The sequence below is a fragment of the Zalophus californianus genome, chromosome 8 (genome assembly GCF_009762305.2).
Source record: "Zalophus californianus isolate mZalCal1 chromosome 8, mZalCal1.pri.v2, whole genome shotgun sequence".
NCBI lineage: Eukaryota > Metazoa > Chordata > Mammalia > Carnivora > Otariidae > Zalophus > Zalophus californianus.
Genome location: NC_045602.1, coordinates 67378952 through 67393669, shown reverse-complemented (window position 1 = coordinate 67393669; position 14718 = coordinate 67378952). Strand labels below are relative to the sequence as shown.

The 14718-nt window shown below is 38.6% G+C and overlaps 2 protein-coding genes across 3 annotated transcripts in view; one reads left to right on the top strand and one right to left on the bottom strand.

Annotated features, from left to right (window-relative positions):
- The window catches only part of ASB3 (ankyrin repeat and SOCS box containing 3), a 104355-nt gene extending 100603 nt beyond the window's left edge, over window positions 1-3752 (bottom strand). Inside the window, 1 exon segment of the mRNA XM_027623015.2 lies at window positions 3627-3752. The gene's annotated coding sequence lies outside the window, so the exon portion shown is untranslated.
- Window positions 3568-14718, top strand: part of ERLEC1 (endoplasmic reticulum lectin 1) — a 29429-nt gene continuing 18278 nt past the window's right edge. The window contains exons 1-6 of one of the 2 annotated variants that reach the window (XM_027623017.2): window positions 3568-4164; window positions 10972-11076; window positions 12224-12304; window positions 12883-12960; window positions 13094-13157; window positions 13849-13883. In XM_027623017.2, the coding sequence (XP_027478818.1) occupies window positions 3955-4164; window positions 10972-11076; window positions 12224-12304; window positions 12883-12960; window positions 13094-13157; window positions 13849-13883 (573 nt within the window). In that variant the 5' untranslated portion in view covers window positions 3568-3954. The remainder of the gene's footprint in view (window positions 4165-10971; window positions 11077-12223; window positions 12305-12882; window positions 12961-13093; window positions 13158-13848; window positions 13884-14718) is intronic. The other variant, XM_027623019.1, reaches the window with a different exon arrangement.

Here is a 14718-nt window from a genome sequence, read left to right as displayed (position 1 = left end):
TACTCTGCTAAAATGCAAAAGCACATTGTTTTCAATTTAATGTGTAACTTAGCAAGCCCTCCACTTCAATCCAATCCAATCCAGCCTTTTTTCCTTTTACTCGTCCTCCACAATGCCAAATCCAGGGGTTACTAACTTATCCTCAACTTACGTAACTCCTCAGCAGCATTTATTTCACTCAGCTAGTTGGTTACTCCCTCCTTAAAACACTTGTTTCTCTTGACTTTCTTTTTATCTCAGCTCCCTGATTTTCTTTCTGCTTTAATGGGCACACCTTCCAGGCCACTTTGTTATCTCTTCAATGCTGTTCAGTATTTAATGTTGCAATGACCCTTTTCTTCCCTTTGTTATCCTCATTTGTTTTCCAGAGATGATCTCAGCCAGAACCAAGGCTTTAACCTCCATGGTAACCTTTAACATAATCTCTATATTTAGCAGTGTTTATTAATGCTGATAACAATGATATTTATTTATAACTCCAGTCCTGACCTCCCCACTGAGCTTCAGACTTATTTAGCCAACTTGTTAGCTCCACTCGGATGTCAGTCTCTATAACTTAACATGTCCAAAACAGAACTCTTGATGCATAAATTATTATTATTGTAATCAAAACACATACTCGGTAAAATGTTAACAACTGAGGAATCTGGGTTCAAGTCTTACAACTTTTATGTAAATCTGAAATTATTTCAAAATAAAAAGTGAAACAAAAACACATGGTTCCCAACAGTCCACATTCTGTTCTTCCCTCTTTCTATAAACTGCACCACCAGTTCCTCATAAAAAATATCTAGATATCATCATTAATTCATCTTTGCCACATCTAATCCACCAGCAAGTTCAAGATGCTCTACTGAAAAATGTATTCCAAATCAGGCCACTTCTCTCCATTCTCCATTGTTACCAGCTTCCTAACTGGTTTCCCTGTTGCCACCCTTGCCTCCTATATTAGTTTCCTATGGCTGCCAAAACAAATTACTACAAACCAGGTAGCTTAAAACAACAGAAACGTATTGTTTCACAGTTCTAGGGTTTAAGTCTGAAATCAAGGTGTCAGCAGGGCAATGATCTCTCTGAAATCCCTAGGGGAGGATCCTTACTTCCTAACTTGCGGTGGTTGCTGGCAATCTTCAGTGTTCCCTAGCTTGCAGATGCATACTCCAATCTCTCCTTCCATCTTCACATAGTAGCCTCTCTGTATGTCTTGTCTGTGTTCAAATTTCCCTCTTTTTTATAAAGACACGAGTCAGCAGATTAGGACCCACCCTAATTCAACATGACTTCATCTTAACTTGATTACATCTGCAAAGACCCTATTTCCAAACAAATTCATACTCACGAGGTTCCAGGGGTTAGGACTTCAACATATCCTTTAGGGGAACACAATTCAGCCCATAACATGCCCTATAATCAATTTTCCACACAATAGCCATAATGATCTTCACGAATGTGCATCAGGCCCTATCACTCTCCTTCCTATCACCCTCCTGTGTCATCCACTTCCTGCCTCTCGAACATCATCTCTTACACTCTAGCCACACGGGCCTTCCTTCTGTCTGTCCAACACACCACTCATCCCTGCCTCAGGACCTCTGCCTGGAATTTTGGTGTGACTTCTTCCTCATCATTTCAAGTCACCACTCAAGTGTGACTTCCTCACAGAAGTCTACTCTGATCACCTACCTAAGCAGCACATCCCAGAGGTATTCTCTTTCATATAACCCGAGTTTCTAAGCAGCATTTGCCAGTACCAGAAAGTATCTTATTTATTTGTTATTTAAGTAACCCCCCCTTATTTGAACATAAGCTCTACTGAGCCAGATTCCATTGTTATAGCCCCAGAGACTAAACCAGCGCCTTACAAGTATTTTTCATTTTTATTTACTCAAATATGTTTTTTTCTTTGATGATACAAGGATCTCCCATATTACTCACAAAGATTAATTATACTCCTAAATAAATTTTCTTGTATTTTTTTCTTTTTTGTGTGTGATTCAGTTAAATCTTTAATCCATTTGGAATTAATCTTTGTATACTTGAGAAACAGGGGTCACGTCCGATGATTCCAATGCAAAAAGTCTGCAATAACTCTGACCTATTGGATAGAGCTCAAACACTTCTGCAGAATGCAACCTTCCCTGAACTGACTGCCTCTGTCCTTCCATCGTACCAATCTCCTGCTGATGATTCCATCCTGTCCTGTCCTCTGACTATACCAAAAAGTCCTAATGGATCATCAAGAAGAACTATGCTTCAAATGCACTTCTCCATCTGCCTGAACTTCTATGAATCCTTAAAACCCCAGTTCTAATGTCACCTCTCTTGGAAAGCCTTTCCTGTTGAACCCTAGAGTTCCTCACTTCTTTTTTATACCTCCACTTTTACATCCCTCTACTCTGTAATATACAGTACCTGCTTCACAAATATATAAAGTATTTAGACTAGTGTCTAGCACACAATAAATGCAAAGTAAATGTTAACCACTATTTTATTACCACAATAGGTTGCAATTATTTGTGTAATCTCCCTTGCTAGACCAAGAGGGACAGAGGGCAGAGACACATTTATTTGCCATTTTACCAAACCCACTGGTCTGGCACATATTAAGCACTAAAAAGTACTAAACAAATTAGTAAACAACATCTCAATGCTGGACCAAAGTAATTTTCTTTGAAACTGTGGATTCCTTATATGAAAGAAAGAGAGAAAGAAAGAGAGAGAGAAAGAGAGAGAGAAAGAGAGAGAGAAAGAGAGAGAGAGAGAGAAAGAGAGAGAGAAAGAGAGAGAGAGAGAGAGAGAAAGAAAGAAAGAAAGAAAGAAAGAAAAACTTTTAAGATGAAAAATAAGCCTGCCCTTCCTGCTTTTTGATTTGGTTCAAATTCGAGGAGTTAGGGGAGAGCCCAGCTTTACCCACATCCAGAAAGACAATTCTAGATGCTCTATGACTACCACTGTATAATCCATTATACTGGAAATGAAAACAATGGCATTTTTAAGAGACAGGGGAATTTAAAACTTTTTGTCTTATTTTGAACGCAGTCAGACGTGTCTTAACCTCAGGTGAATTCATAACCTCACAGTCGCCTGGCCCCGAACCTCACATACCACCTTCTCTGATAGAACAACCCGATAATGTCAACTCTGGGATGGAGAAGCCGCCCGAGTGGAAACGCAGGGGCTGCCCTCTCCAAGAGGAGTCTCGGTCCATACCAACCTCGGAGAATCACAGCATTCTTACCCTGGGGTACGATTGGATTCCTCAGCTCGGGTATCCCCTAAGCTAGCGTTGCAGAGAATGAGCAAACCGCCCTGCGTTAGTCAGTAGCTGCAAGGAACTGAGATGACCACAACCCACAGGAGAAGAGGCGGAGAGAAGCTTCAAGCGGGAAAAATGAAGTGTACAGATGCTACGTGCGGAGAAAAGGAGAAAGAAAAGCAGCTGGAGGGTAGCTAAGTCAGAAACACCGCCACTTCTCACTTATCGCCACCTCGAATTTTGGCATCTAATGACTACACCCGCCGAGTTCACGCTCTTCTTCCCGCTCCATTACGGGCCAAGCCACCGCCCACCCGCTGGAGAGCAGCGCGGGTGGTAGGAGCGAGCGGCCGCCGCCTCCCGTACTCACCGGTTCTCGGCGCCGTCACTTCTGCGCGGAAAGGCCTGGTCTGAGGCCAGGTCTTCGGAGTCAGCTCCCGGAAGGCCGCGACGATCGATTTCTCCACTCCCCGCACCGCGAGACCCCCAACCGGCGTCCCGGCTTCCGTAGGCGGACGGCTTGGCGGCCCCGGATGTTGATATGCCGCCTGCCCCGGAAACAGTGGCGGGAGTCCCAAGGGGGCGGAGGTGGCGTTGCCCCGCTCTCCGGAAGGAGACGTGGCGGCGGTTGGGCCCCGGGCTACTTGGGTGCTTAGTAGTCCCGCCGCCTCCTCCTCCTCCTCCCCCTCCTCTCCTCTATGGGCAGAGGAGGTTGTGGCGGTGGCTGGAGAAATCGGCAGCGGAGGATGGAGGAAGGAGGAGGCGGCGCGCGTAGTCTGGTCCCAGGCGGGCCGGTGTTATTGGTCCTCTGCGGCCTCCTAGAGGCGTCCGGCGGCGGCCGAGCGCTCCCCCAGCTCAGCGATGACATCCCTTTCCGAGTCAACTGGCCCGGCACCGAGTTCTCTCTGGTCAGTGCCCTCGCGAATCCTGTAGCCATCTCTCTCCCTCCTAGCACTAGGGTTTGGCCCCTTCCCTCGGTACCTGCGCTTTTCTCTTCCAGAACCACCTCGGCAGGCGAATGCCTCCTTTTCTTAATGCAAAGGTTCATTTACCTCGCACTCATTCATTCATACAGCAAGTGTTTAGCGAACACGTTAGATCCAGCGGTAACCTGCTCTCCGCCTTTTAAAATCTGTCTCGTTAGACATTGCTTACCAACACTCCCACCCCGTGGAAGAAGCTTTCTTAGAATCACGTCAGGCACAGGTATTTATCTTCTCTTTAGAGTCAGCTGCAGTTCTTCCTCCACCAGCCGCCTTCTCTCCTTCAGTATTACCACCCTACCCACACAACCGGTTGTATTGCAGCTAGGAGTTCCCTCTCGCATACTAGTCATTTCTGTCTTGTATACACACACGTGTCTTTGTACATACTCACAGCTCTTTCTCCTTCAGAATTGTTTCCGAGAGGGCTATTTGGCCTTTGAGATATTAATGACATTCTGTTCAGAATAACCTTTAGGGTGCTGATGTATTACGACTGTTATTTAAAACCCCAGAACATGAGATTCTGTGATCAGTTTTCCTAGAGTGATGAACATTTCTATAACTTCACATTAATGAAAATTTGCGATCCTTCTGTCTTCAGGAAGTACTCTGCTGAAAAGTCTTCCTACCATTGTAGGCCAATAAAAAACTGTGTACTTAAGATGCTTACCGTGTAGTAGTTAATTTATTTATTTATTTCAAACTGAAGTCTTGGAAAATACAAAAGCTTTTTCAAAATTCTTATTCCAGTTACCTGTAGTCATTCCATTTGGGATGACTTTTGTTCTATTACCGTATTGTTCTATTACTACTTCATTGAAACAAGAATAAGTGATAGCATGATGTCAAAGCAAGATTTACCAGGACAACAGATGTTATGGTTACCACAACAGCTTTCTATTTACAAATGTTAGTTTTTGCAAATATTTCACACTTGTTTATTTCTCTACTCCTCTTCAGTTCTCCTATTCTGGTAGTTCAGTGGTACTCAACATTATCTAAGTAAATATTTCTCTGAGAAGCCAGGTTTATCTTTGTATTAATACCATGAAATATTGTTATATTAAAATACTTAGAGGGCACCTGGGTGGCTCAGTCGGTTAAGCATCTTCTTCGGCTGGGGTCATGATCCCAGGATCCTGGGATCAAGTCCCAAGTCGGGCTCCCTGCTTAGTGGGCAGTCTGCTTCTCCCTCTCCCTCTGCCCTTCCTCACTGCTTGTGCTCTCTCTCTCTCTCTCTCTCAAATAAATAAATCTTTTAAAAAAATAAAATACTTATATAAAAGTTTGTTATAAGTGAGATATAACTTTAGCAGTCCTGAAGTGAGAATAATTTAGTCCAACCTCTGTTATCGTTTCAAAAGACCACACAGAATAAACATGAGAAGTGTTACAGATTGTTGTCATTAAAGTATTTTACTCTTGCACCTGTCAGGGTTTTTTTTTTTTTTTTTGAGATTTTATTTGAGAAAGAGGCAGAGAGAGCACAAGCAGGGGGAGGGGCAGACAGAGAGGCAGAGGGACAAGCAGACTCCCAGCTGAGCAGGAAGCCCAACTTGGGGCTCTAGTCCAGGACCCCAAGATCTTGACCTGAGCTGAAGTCAGACACTTAACTGACTGAGCCACCCAGGCGCCCTGTTGTTTTTTTTTGGGGGGGGGGGTTAATTTAAAAATTACATGCTGATATGCAGCCCTGAAAACTTCCTGACTTACAAGTGGATAACTAAAACTGGCCTTTCTAGAGGTTACTACCAGATTGTTATTCTGTTTTCTTTCTGGCACTGGTGTTTGCTGGCTAAAAAAAGGTTATGGAAGATCTGTCTTAAATGTATCCCCTACCAACCTTTCACATATCTCTCAATTTTATTTTGAATTTTAATTTTTAATTCTCTTTGGCAATATAACATAATCTAAGATGGGCACATCTGAAGTTTTTCTGAAGTTTTTTTTCTTTTTTTTTTTTTTTTAAGTTGTTTTGAGGGATGCTAGGGTGGCTCAGTCAGTTAAGTGTCCTCCTTCAGCTCAGGTCATGATCCCAGGGCCTGGGATTGAGTTCCTCATCCACATCGAGGTCCCTGCTTATGCCCCCCTCCTTTCTCTCTGACAAATAAATAAATAAAATCTTTAAAAAAAATTTTTTTTAAGTTATTTTGAGGAAAATCTAGAGACCTTTTTCTGTGATTTGGCAAAAGGTCTGTGGCCCTAATGCAAAAATAAACTGTAGGAGTCTTTATCATTGGCCTTTTGGTTTTGTTTTAGTACTTCTTAATCTTCAGCCTTCCCCTCCCTACTTTATGTAATTGACACTACAGCCCTCCTCACCTCGCACTGTCATTTTCTTTTATGGGCCAGTTGGTGGGACAAATATAACTAAGCAGCTGTATGAACTGGGATAAGGGCCTTTATCTCTCTGCTATCTGAAATTGGGAGAGACTAGATTGGAAGATGTGAATTTTTTTTAGCTTTAAAATTCTTCTGTGCTTTAAACCATCTCCCCATTCAGATATATCAAAACAATATATAATCTTTATAATCTTGCTTTCAAATTTACTTAGAAAAGTTATTACGCACCAAAACGGTATATATTTTTTAATGTTTATGTTAACTAATTAATGACTGTGATAGTGTTTGTTTACTGGTTTTTAGCATTCAATTTTTTTGTGTGTATATATTTTTCTTCTGAAATACCATCTCTCTGTCATTAAACTGTTCAACTATTCATTACTTCACAGAGTTCACAGATTTCACCAAAGTAAAACCACAGAATAAGTCCTATTTTCTCTTTACTTCTCTTGGAAATGTGTTCCCACTCAAAAACTTCCCGTAGGGGTACCTGGGTGGCTCAGTCAATTAAGCCTCCGACTCGATCTCAGCTCAGGTCTTGATCTCAGGGTCATGAGTTCAGGCCCTGCGTTGGGCTCTGAGCCTACTTTAAAAACAAAATAAAACAAAACAAAAACGTACCCCAAACACTGTGCTTGGGAAGAATGGTAACCAACTCCATAGTTCCAAGCATGTTTGTTTGGTTTTTTTCTAAGCATGTTTATATATGATGGGAAGTTGTACCACTGAGTTTATTTTACAGCTTCTCTCTTTTGTCTCTCATCCTCTATCTTAATTCTTCCAGACTCTTGTCAAACATTAGGAATTTCTCCCCTGCCAACATATTTTTTAAGTTGCTTAACCTTAAAGTACCATACCCCCATGGATTAGTTTCATTTTATTAATATCTGACTTTAATCAAATCACTAATAGCACCTCTTACACTGAAAATACATTAAGGTATTACATGGAACTTTTTTACACTATCTGCAATTCTGTATATTCAGAATTTATTCTATTTCATTTTCCTAAAGAACTGTTTTACTAAATCAAAAGGAAACATTTTTAGTACCAGATCAAAAAAGTTTTTTAACTTAGAAAATCAGAAAAGGTTAACTTTTTCCCAGTAATTTCTGTTATGAAAAAGAGGATAAAGTTTGTTAAAATTTTTAGTTTGTGTTCCCAATAAGTGACCCACTATTCCAGCAGTTTTCAGATAGAGGAATTGCTACTTGATCTGTTTTATTGAAGAGGAAAGCAACCCTTCCAAAACTAATGAAAGACAAATCTTTGCATCTTCAAACAAGTGATAGCTTTTATTTCTTGTTACCCCTTACCTAGACCTAAAAACAGTAGACAGAGTATAGTCAGGGCACAGGGGTGCAAAAGCACCTAGGTCTGGGGATTCCAAATAGACGAGGTTCAGCCACTCACAGCTGACAAAATCCAAACTCAGAAATGAATGGTGGTGACACGAGAAAGGTTTTAATTTCCGTGAGGCCAGCAGACTGGCCTGAATTTCAGTGAGACCCAGAACACAGCAGACTGGCACCTCAAAAACTGTCTCCAAAGTGCTGAAAATACTTCCAGATTTATGTATGAAAAATATGGGCAAAGGTGGCGTGGGTATGTTCAGGGAGGCACTGAAGGTCAAATCGAACCTTGTCATGGAGTCAGTCATGGGGAGGCGTCTTGCTGGTTCAGGCAGTCCTTTAAAAATTACTTGAGGGAGTAGTTTTGGTTTCCCTCAGGGGATGCTTTGCCCCTTGGATCTTCCAGTCTGAGCCGAGAGACAAGCTGGAAGGAGGAACCCAACTAGAAAGTTTGAGGTCAAAATGGAGGTAGCCAAAGTCCTTTTCCAGGAGGAATGACTTTCTTATATAAACATAAAGCCCCAACAGTGATTTTTATTACAAAGAAAGGATTGTCTTCCTTTCTTTGCTGTGGTTCCAAGCAAGCAGTTCTTTTTCCATTGTTGGCATTGTGAATGTTTTAGTAAATAAGTCAATATTGCTCTGGAATTCAATTCTGAACATTAGAGTAGCAGGTACTTCACAAATAGAGGTAAATACTCTTAAGTCATATGTTACTGGTTGCCTTCACTACCGTACAGGAATGATTTGGCAAGACTTCAGGCCAGCCATTGCTAAGCAAATGTGAGTCATGCTTTGAACAACTCTGCACACATTCTGCATATATCTGAAAAACGTCGAAAGGCTTTGTAAATGTTATGTCTTATACCAATTTGTTGGTACAACTGAATAAATGTTTCTAAGGATCCCTTTTTCATAAATTTGATTTTGTAACTCTCACTTTCAAATCTCTTCGGTTCCCCTCTTCACTTACAGTGGTCTTTTAAATAAGGATCCTTCGTCATAATCCAGGAGCCTATATAGTAATCTAAAAAAATGTTAACAAACGCTGATGCAAATATGTTAAAACAGTTAAGAGCACACAGAATATGGAACCAGTCCGCTTGGATTCATCTCTGTACTGTGCTACTTACTAGCTGTGTTACCTTGTACAAATTTTTTTTTAAAGATTTTATTTACTTACTTGAAAGAGAAAGAGTGAGCGAGAGAGAGAACACAAGCAGGGGGAGCAGCAGAGGCAGAGGGAGAAGCAGACTCCCTGCTGAGCAGGGAGCCCGATGAGGGGCTCGATCCCAGGACCCTGGAATCATGACCTGAGCTGAAGGCAGACCCTTAGCAGACTGAGCCACCCAGGCGCCCCACCTTGTACAAATTATTTAAGCTCTGGGCTTCAATTTCCTTTTCTGAAGATGGTTAGAATGTTTGTCTTGAAGATCGATGAGCTAAAAAATGTTAGAGAAGTTGAGTTGAATTATCATGGGGTGCCTGGGTGGCTCAGTCGTTAAGCATCTGCCTTCGGCTCAGGTTATGATCCCAAGATCCTGGGATCGAGCCCCGCATTGGGTTCCCTGCTCCCCGGGAAGCCTGCTTCTCCTTCTCTCACTCCCCCTGCTTGTGTTCCCTCTATCGCTGTGTCTCTCTCTGTCAAATAAATAAATATTTTTTTTAAAAAGTTGAATTATCACAGAACACATATCATAGAATATGAAAACCTCTTAGTAGTGACACATCTGCTATCACAGCAAAGATTTTAGTTAAATAATACAAGTTATATTAATTGAAATGTCCATTTGAATTACACTGGTTCATTTTTGGTTTGTGAGTTTGTTTGGTTTTATATTGTGAAAGATTTAAAGATAATTTTGTTGATACATACTGGGAATTGGCAAACTTCACCTTTGGGTTGGCCAACCACCTATTTTTGTAAATAAAGTTTTTTCAAGACACAGCCATACCTGTTAATTTTCCTCTTGCCCATGCCATGTCTTACTACAATGGATGGTTGAGTAGTTGCAACAGAAATCATATGGCCCACAAAACCTCAAATATTTACTACCTGGCCCTTTAAAAGAAAGAGTTTGCTGACCTAGGATGTATACTAAAAAAAAAAAGTTAAGTCAGCACAGAGGATCCTTATGGATTTTTCTTTTTCTTTTATTTTTTTTAAGATGTTATTTATTTATTAGAGCACGTGTGCACAAGCTGGGGAGAGAGGTAGACAGAGAGGGAGAGAGAGAAACAGGCTCCCCACTGAGCAGGAAGTCCAACGCGAGGCTCAGTCCCAGGACCCTACAACCATGATCTGAGCCAAAGGCAGAGGCTTAACCGACTGAACCACCTAGGCACCCCTAGGATTTTTCTTTTAAAAGTAATTTATCCAAATATGAAAAATAATGCACTATTATTATGTTCAAGTGTCCCATCCAACAGAATTGAGAGTACATTTGTAAAATGCTATTGACTGTCACATATAGGTGGTAATTGTTAATAGAATTAATAAGTATTCAGTAATGGTGTATCTATGAACGTTCATTGCCTCTTATTGCTTTTTTTTTTTAAGTTTTATTAATTATTTGAGAGAGAGAGCTTTGCGGGGGGAGAAGGGGTGCAGAGGGAGAAGAAGAAAAACCTAAGCTGACTCTGCGCTGAGCATGGAGCCCTTTGCGGGGCTCGATTTTACCACCCTGAGCCGAAACCAAGAGTCAGACGCTTAACCCACTGTGCCACCCAGGTGCCCCGCCTCTTAACACTTTTTAATCCCTATTTCAACTTCAGTCTGCTGTATCACTACTTTTTTCTTTATACTCCAAATTTCATTTGTGTTCATTTTTTTCTGTTATAACATCAAGATAAAACTTATCATCCTCATTTTGATCTTAAATAACCTGTAGAATCCTTTCCCCTGCCTTAGGAAATACGTTTAAAAATCCTCTGTTGACATGATGAATTACTTTGACCGAAGACTGTAATTTATTCAATGAAATACAACTTAACCAAAAAAAAAAAAAATGTATATTTTTTGTTCTATTTCTAGCCTACAACTGGAGTTTTGTATAAAGAAGATAATTATGTCATCATGACAACTACACATAAAGAAAAATATAAATGCATTCTGCCCCTTGTGACAAGTGGGGATGAGGTAACTTTTTATAAATATATCAGTAATCCTTGTCACCAGAAATATGTATTTAAAACATTGTAAACACATACTTTAAAATAAAACTGAATGACAAGGTTCTCAGTAACCTTGTTTATCATAAAAGTAGTAATCACTTTTATTATTCTTGAATTCTTTGATTTTACAGTTCAACTTGGAAAACTTAGCAACCAATTAGTCATAGTTTTAATGAAAATCTAATTCCACGTTTGCTTTCTTTAACAGAAATGGCGGTTTTAAAACAGGATATCATTTTTAAATTTATATGTGACTTTTTTTATAAAGCATTTCTAATAATAAATCTATAGGTACCTGTGCTTTTTCCCTACCTTAGCTCATGCCCGTTTCTTCCTCCCGAAATGCCCTAACTGCCTCTTATCCATCCTTCAAGGCAATGACTTCTTTCAAGATGAAACAGGAGAGTCAGCATGGTAAAATGAAAAGGACACCAGCCTAGGAGCCAGGAGGCTGAGATATAGGCTCCAGTTAGCTGTGGAACCTTGAACACATTTGAAACTCAGTTCTTCCACTCGATAAATTATTGAGCTATTTATGTAATACTTTCACAGTCTGTAAAATGGAAATACTACAGACTCAGTGAGTGCTTTCTTAGGTTTTGTTCAGATTTGAAATCTGTGAAAGATAGCTCTCTGTTTCATTTTGTTTTAAACCTTTTTAAGACACAAATACACATGTGTGCAATCATATGCATAGCATATGGCATTCAAGTCTGAAATGTAAAAATATATAGGAAACTGGGATGTACCTTAAAACTTTTCTATACCTTCTATAAGATTCAACTATTCTGAGGCTTTCATAGTTAGAATTTGTTCAGATGCAAGTATTTAAAACTTCTGAAATAGGTTCCTAAGAATTGTTCAGGAAACTGGTAACTCAGAAACCTTTTTTTAAGAGAAGAGAGAATGGAAGATTATTCTATGGCTCCATATTTTATACTTAAATTCTTTTGAAAGAAGTGGCAAACCATAGGATCTTTTTAAAAGTTTTGACTTTTTCCCCCCTTTTATTTCCAAGCATTTGTGATTTGAACAATGAGTTAATACCCAGGCAGAAGAGTTGGGTGAAGTTCTAGAATAATTGTAAGTATTAAATCCTAGTTCTTTCATAGGAAGAAGAAAAGGATTATAAAGGCCCTAATCCGAGAGAGCTATTGGAGCCACTATTTAAACAAAGCAGTTGTTCCTACAGAGTACGTATTTTATGTTCACTTAATGAGTAGAAAATAAATTTCCAGTAGCCAATAGACCCTTGAAAATAACTCTGCATTTCTTTTTACTTTATTATGTTATATCAAATTTTAAGTTAGTTGTAAATCAAAGCTATCACTTAATAGTATTTTATTCATTTAAATTCCCGTGCAGTAGATGAAACAAATACCCAGTAACACCAGTTTCAAATAATATCACTTCCCAAATTGTTCTGAATGATTTTCAGATCAAAAGAAAGTTTCCTTATATACAGTTTTACTAAGAAATGCTAATTGTTATTTTTTAGACTACGTATAAAATGGTCCCTAAGCCAGGTGGTTAATACAGATCCCAGGTGTGGTCTAGACATGTTTTCACCGAATTTTCACAAACAGCGAATTAGTGAAAACAGTGACTAGGCTTCAGAAATTTCTTACTTTTCTGAGGCATAATAAAGTTTCATTTAATGAAAGCTTACTCTAAATCTTGAGGGAAATCTACTCCACTACATAAAATATCAAAAAGTAATTCAGTGGAGTTATGTGGCTTTTGTATGTTTAAATACATCCATTTTTCTTAGATTGAGTCTTACTGGACTTATGAAGTATGTCACGGAAAACATATTCGACAATACCATGAAGAGAAAGAAAGTGGTCAGGTATGTTTTTCTTCAAAATAAGAAGGGTGGAACATTATAAAATGAGAACTTTAATAATGAGATTGATAATTTCAAAGTTGTATTCTTGGTATTTGCAAAATACTTACTATATTTTTATTTTATTCCAATATAGAAAGTAAATATTCACGAGTACTACCTTGGGAATATGTTGGCTAAGAACCTTCTGTCTGAAAAAGGTTTGTTTCTGCAGAGTGATTTGATAGTAATGCTGGAATTTCGTTGAAAGTATTTATGTTCGAATTGGAATTTAAAAGATCTTATAGGAGACTGTATGCATTTTAAAACACTAAAATAAATTTCTGAACAATCCCTTAGAAAACTTTTTCAAAGAGATCTTTTCATTATTTTCTACATCAACAAACATTATGCTTTTTGTCTACATATTAATAAATTTTTTAAAATCTGGTAAGATAACACATGTTAGTGTTATATTTATATAGTGTTAATGTTAGTCTTTTGCTTGCTGTAAGCATAGTTGTTATACATGGAAATAGAAATGTAGATGTGTCCCTAAAATTGTGAAATATTTTTGTTAATCTATGTTATTCACAGTCAACTAATTTAAGATTAAAATTCTCACTGATATAAAAATACTTCAAAAGAAAATTGTTGTGGCCAGTTTTATGCCTCAAATAAAGTATTTCATAGGTAAAGATGTAAGGATTAAATTTGTCCTTTCAAACAAAACCATTTCAAGGCAACTGACTAAAAGTAGTAAGATAAAAATTATATGTATGTTTTGGATCTTCTTTAGAAAGAAATTTAAAATTACAAAATTGAAAACTTAATCATTTGTATTTTATATATAAGTCACTGGTCATTCTTTACACCTACCTTACATAGGTAATATCTTATATTATTCCACAGATCAAGAGGCAGATGAAAACGAAAAATCAAAAGAGGCAAGTGACAAGTGTTGATTTTTTTCACTTTTAACATCTATTATTAGTGAGGCATGAATTTATACTACTTAAATGACAGAATTTAGTCATGTGTTCTTTAACTGTCTATCAGATACCTCAAAGGATTGGGCCAAAGAAAATTTGCAGTATGTTAGATTTTTCTGAGAACAGTTATACTGTGATACTTTTATTTACTTTTAGGATCATAGGAAAATTAAGGAACTTAGCAAAATGTGTCTGGGAAAGTTTTCGTAATGGCAGTCTATCACTTCCGGGCTTAGCAGTGGTTGCCTCTGTTTAACATTGGAAACAATTATAAATAAGAGCTTTTGCTTTTTTCCCCTAGTTTGGTCCCTATCTCCCCTAGGTAAAACAAATAAACTACGTATGTAAATAACAAGCTCCCAGACTGCAAGCATCTTCAAAGCAGGGACTGTCTTTTATCTCTTTACCCGGCAGTGCAAAAAGCAGAGTGCCAGATATAATATAGGCACTTCATAAGTGTGTACTGAATGTGAATGCATAATTGATGACTGAAAAATAAGATTGTTTAAAAAGAATGATTCCTTAGGGTACCTAATCACAATTTTTAAATGCCCCAGTAGTTCAAGGAATGCTTTCTGAATCCTAAGAACTCCCATTGAGTTAAATAACCTATTGATAGAGGATATTTCTGTAAGTGGTTTCATATCGTAATGATAATTTTATTGGAAGAAAAGTGAAATGGCAAGAGGCCTTAAAAGGGTGGCTTTGGGGGGAATTGATAAGCTAAGCATAGACACACATAGCATTGCTATTTTAAAAGATTTTAATTTTACAGACTACCTTTGAGATA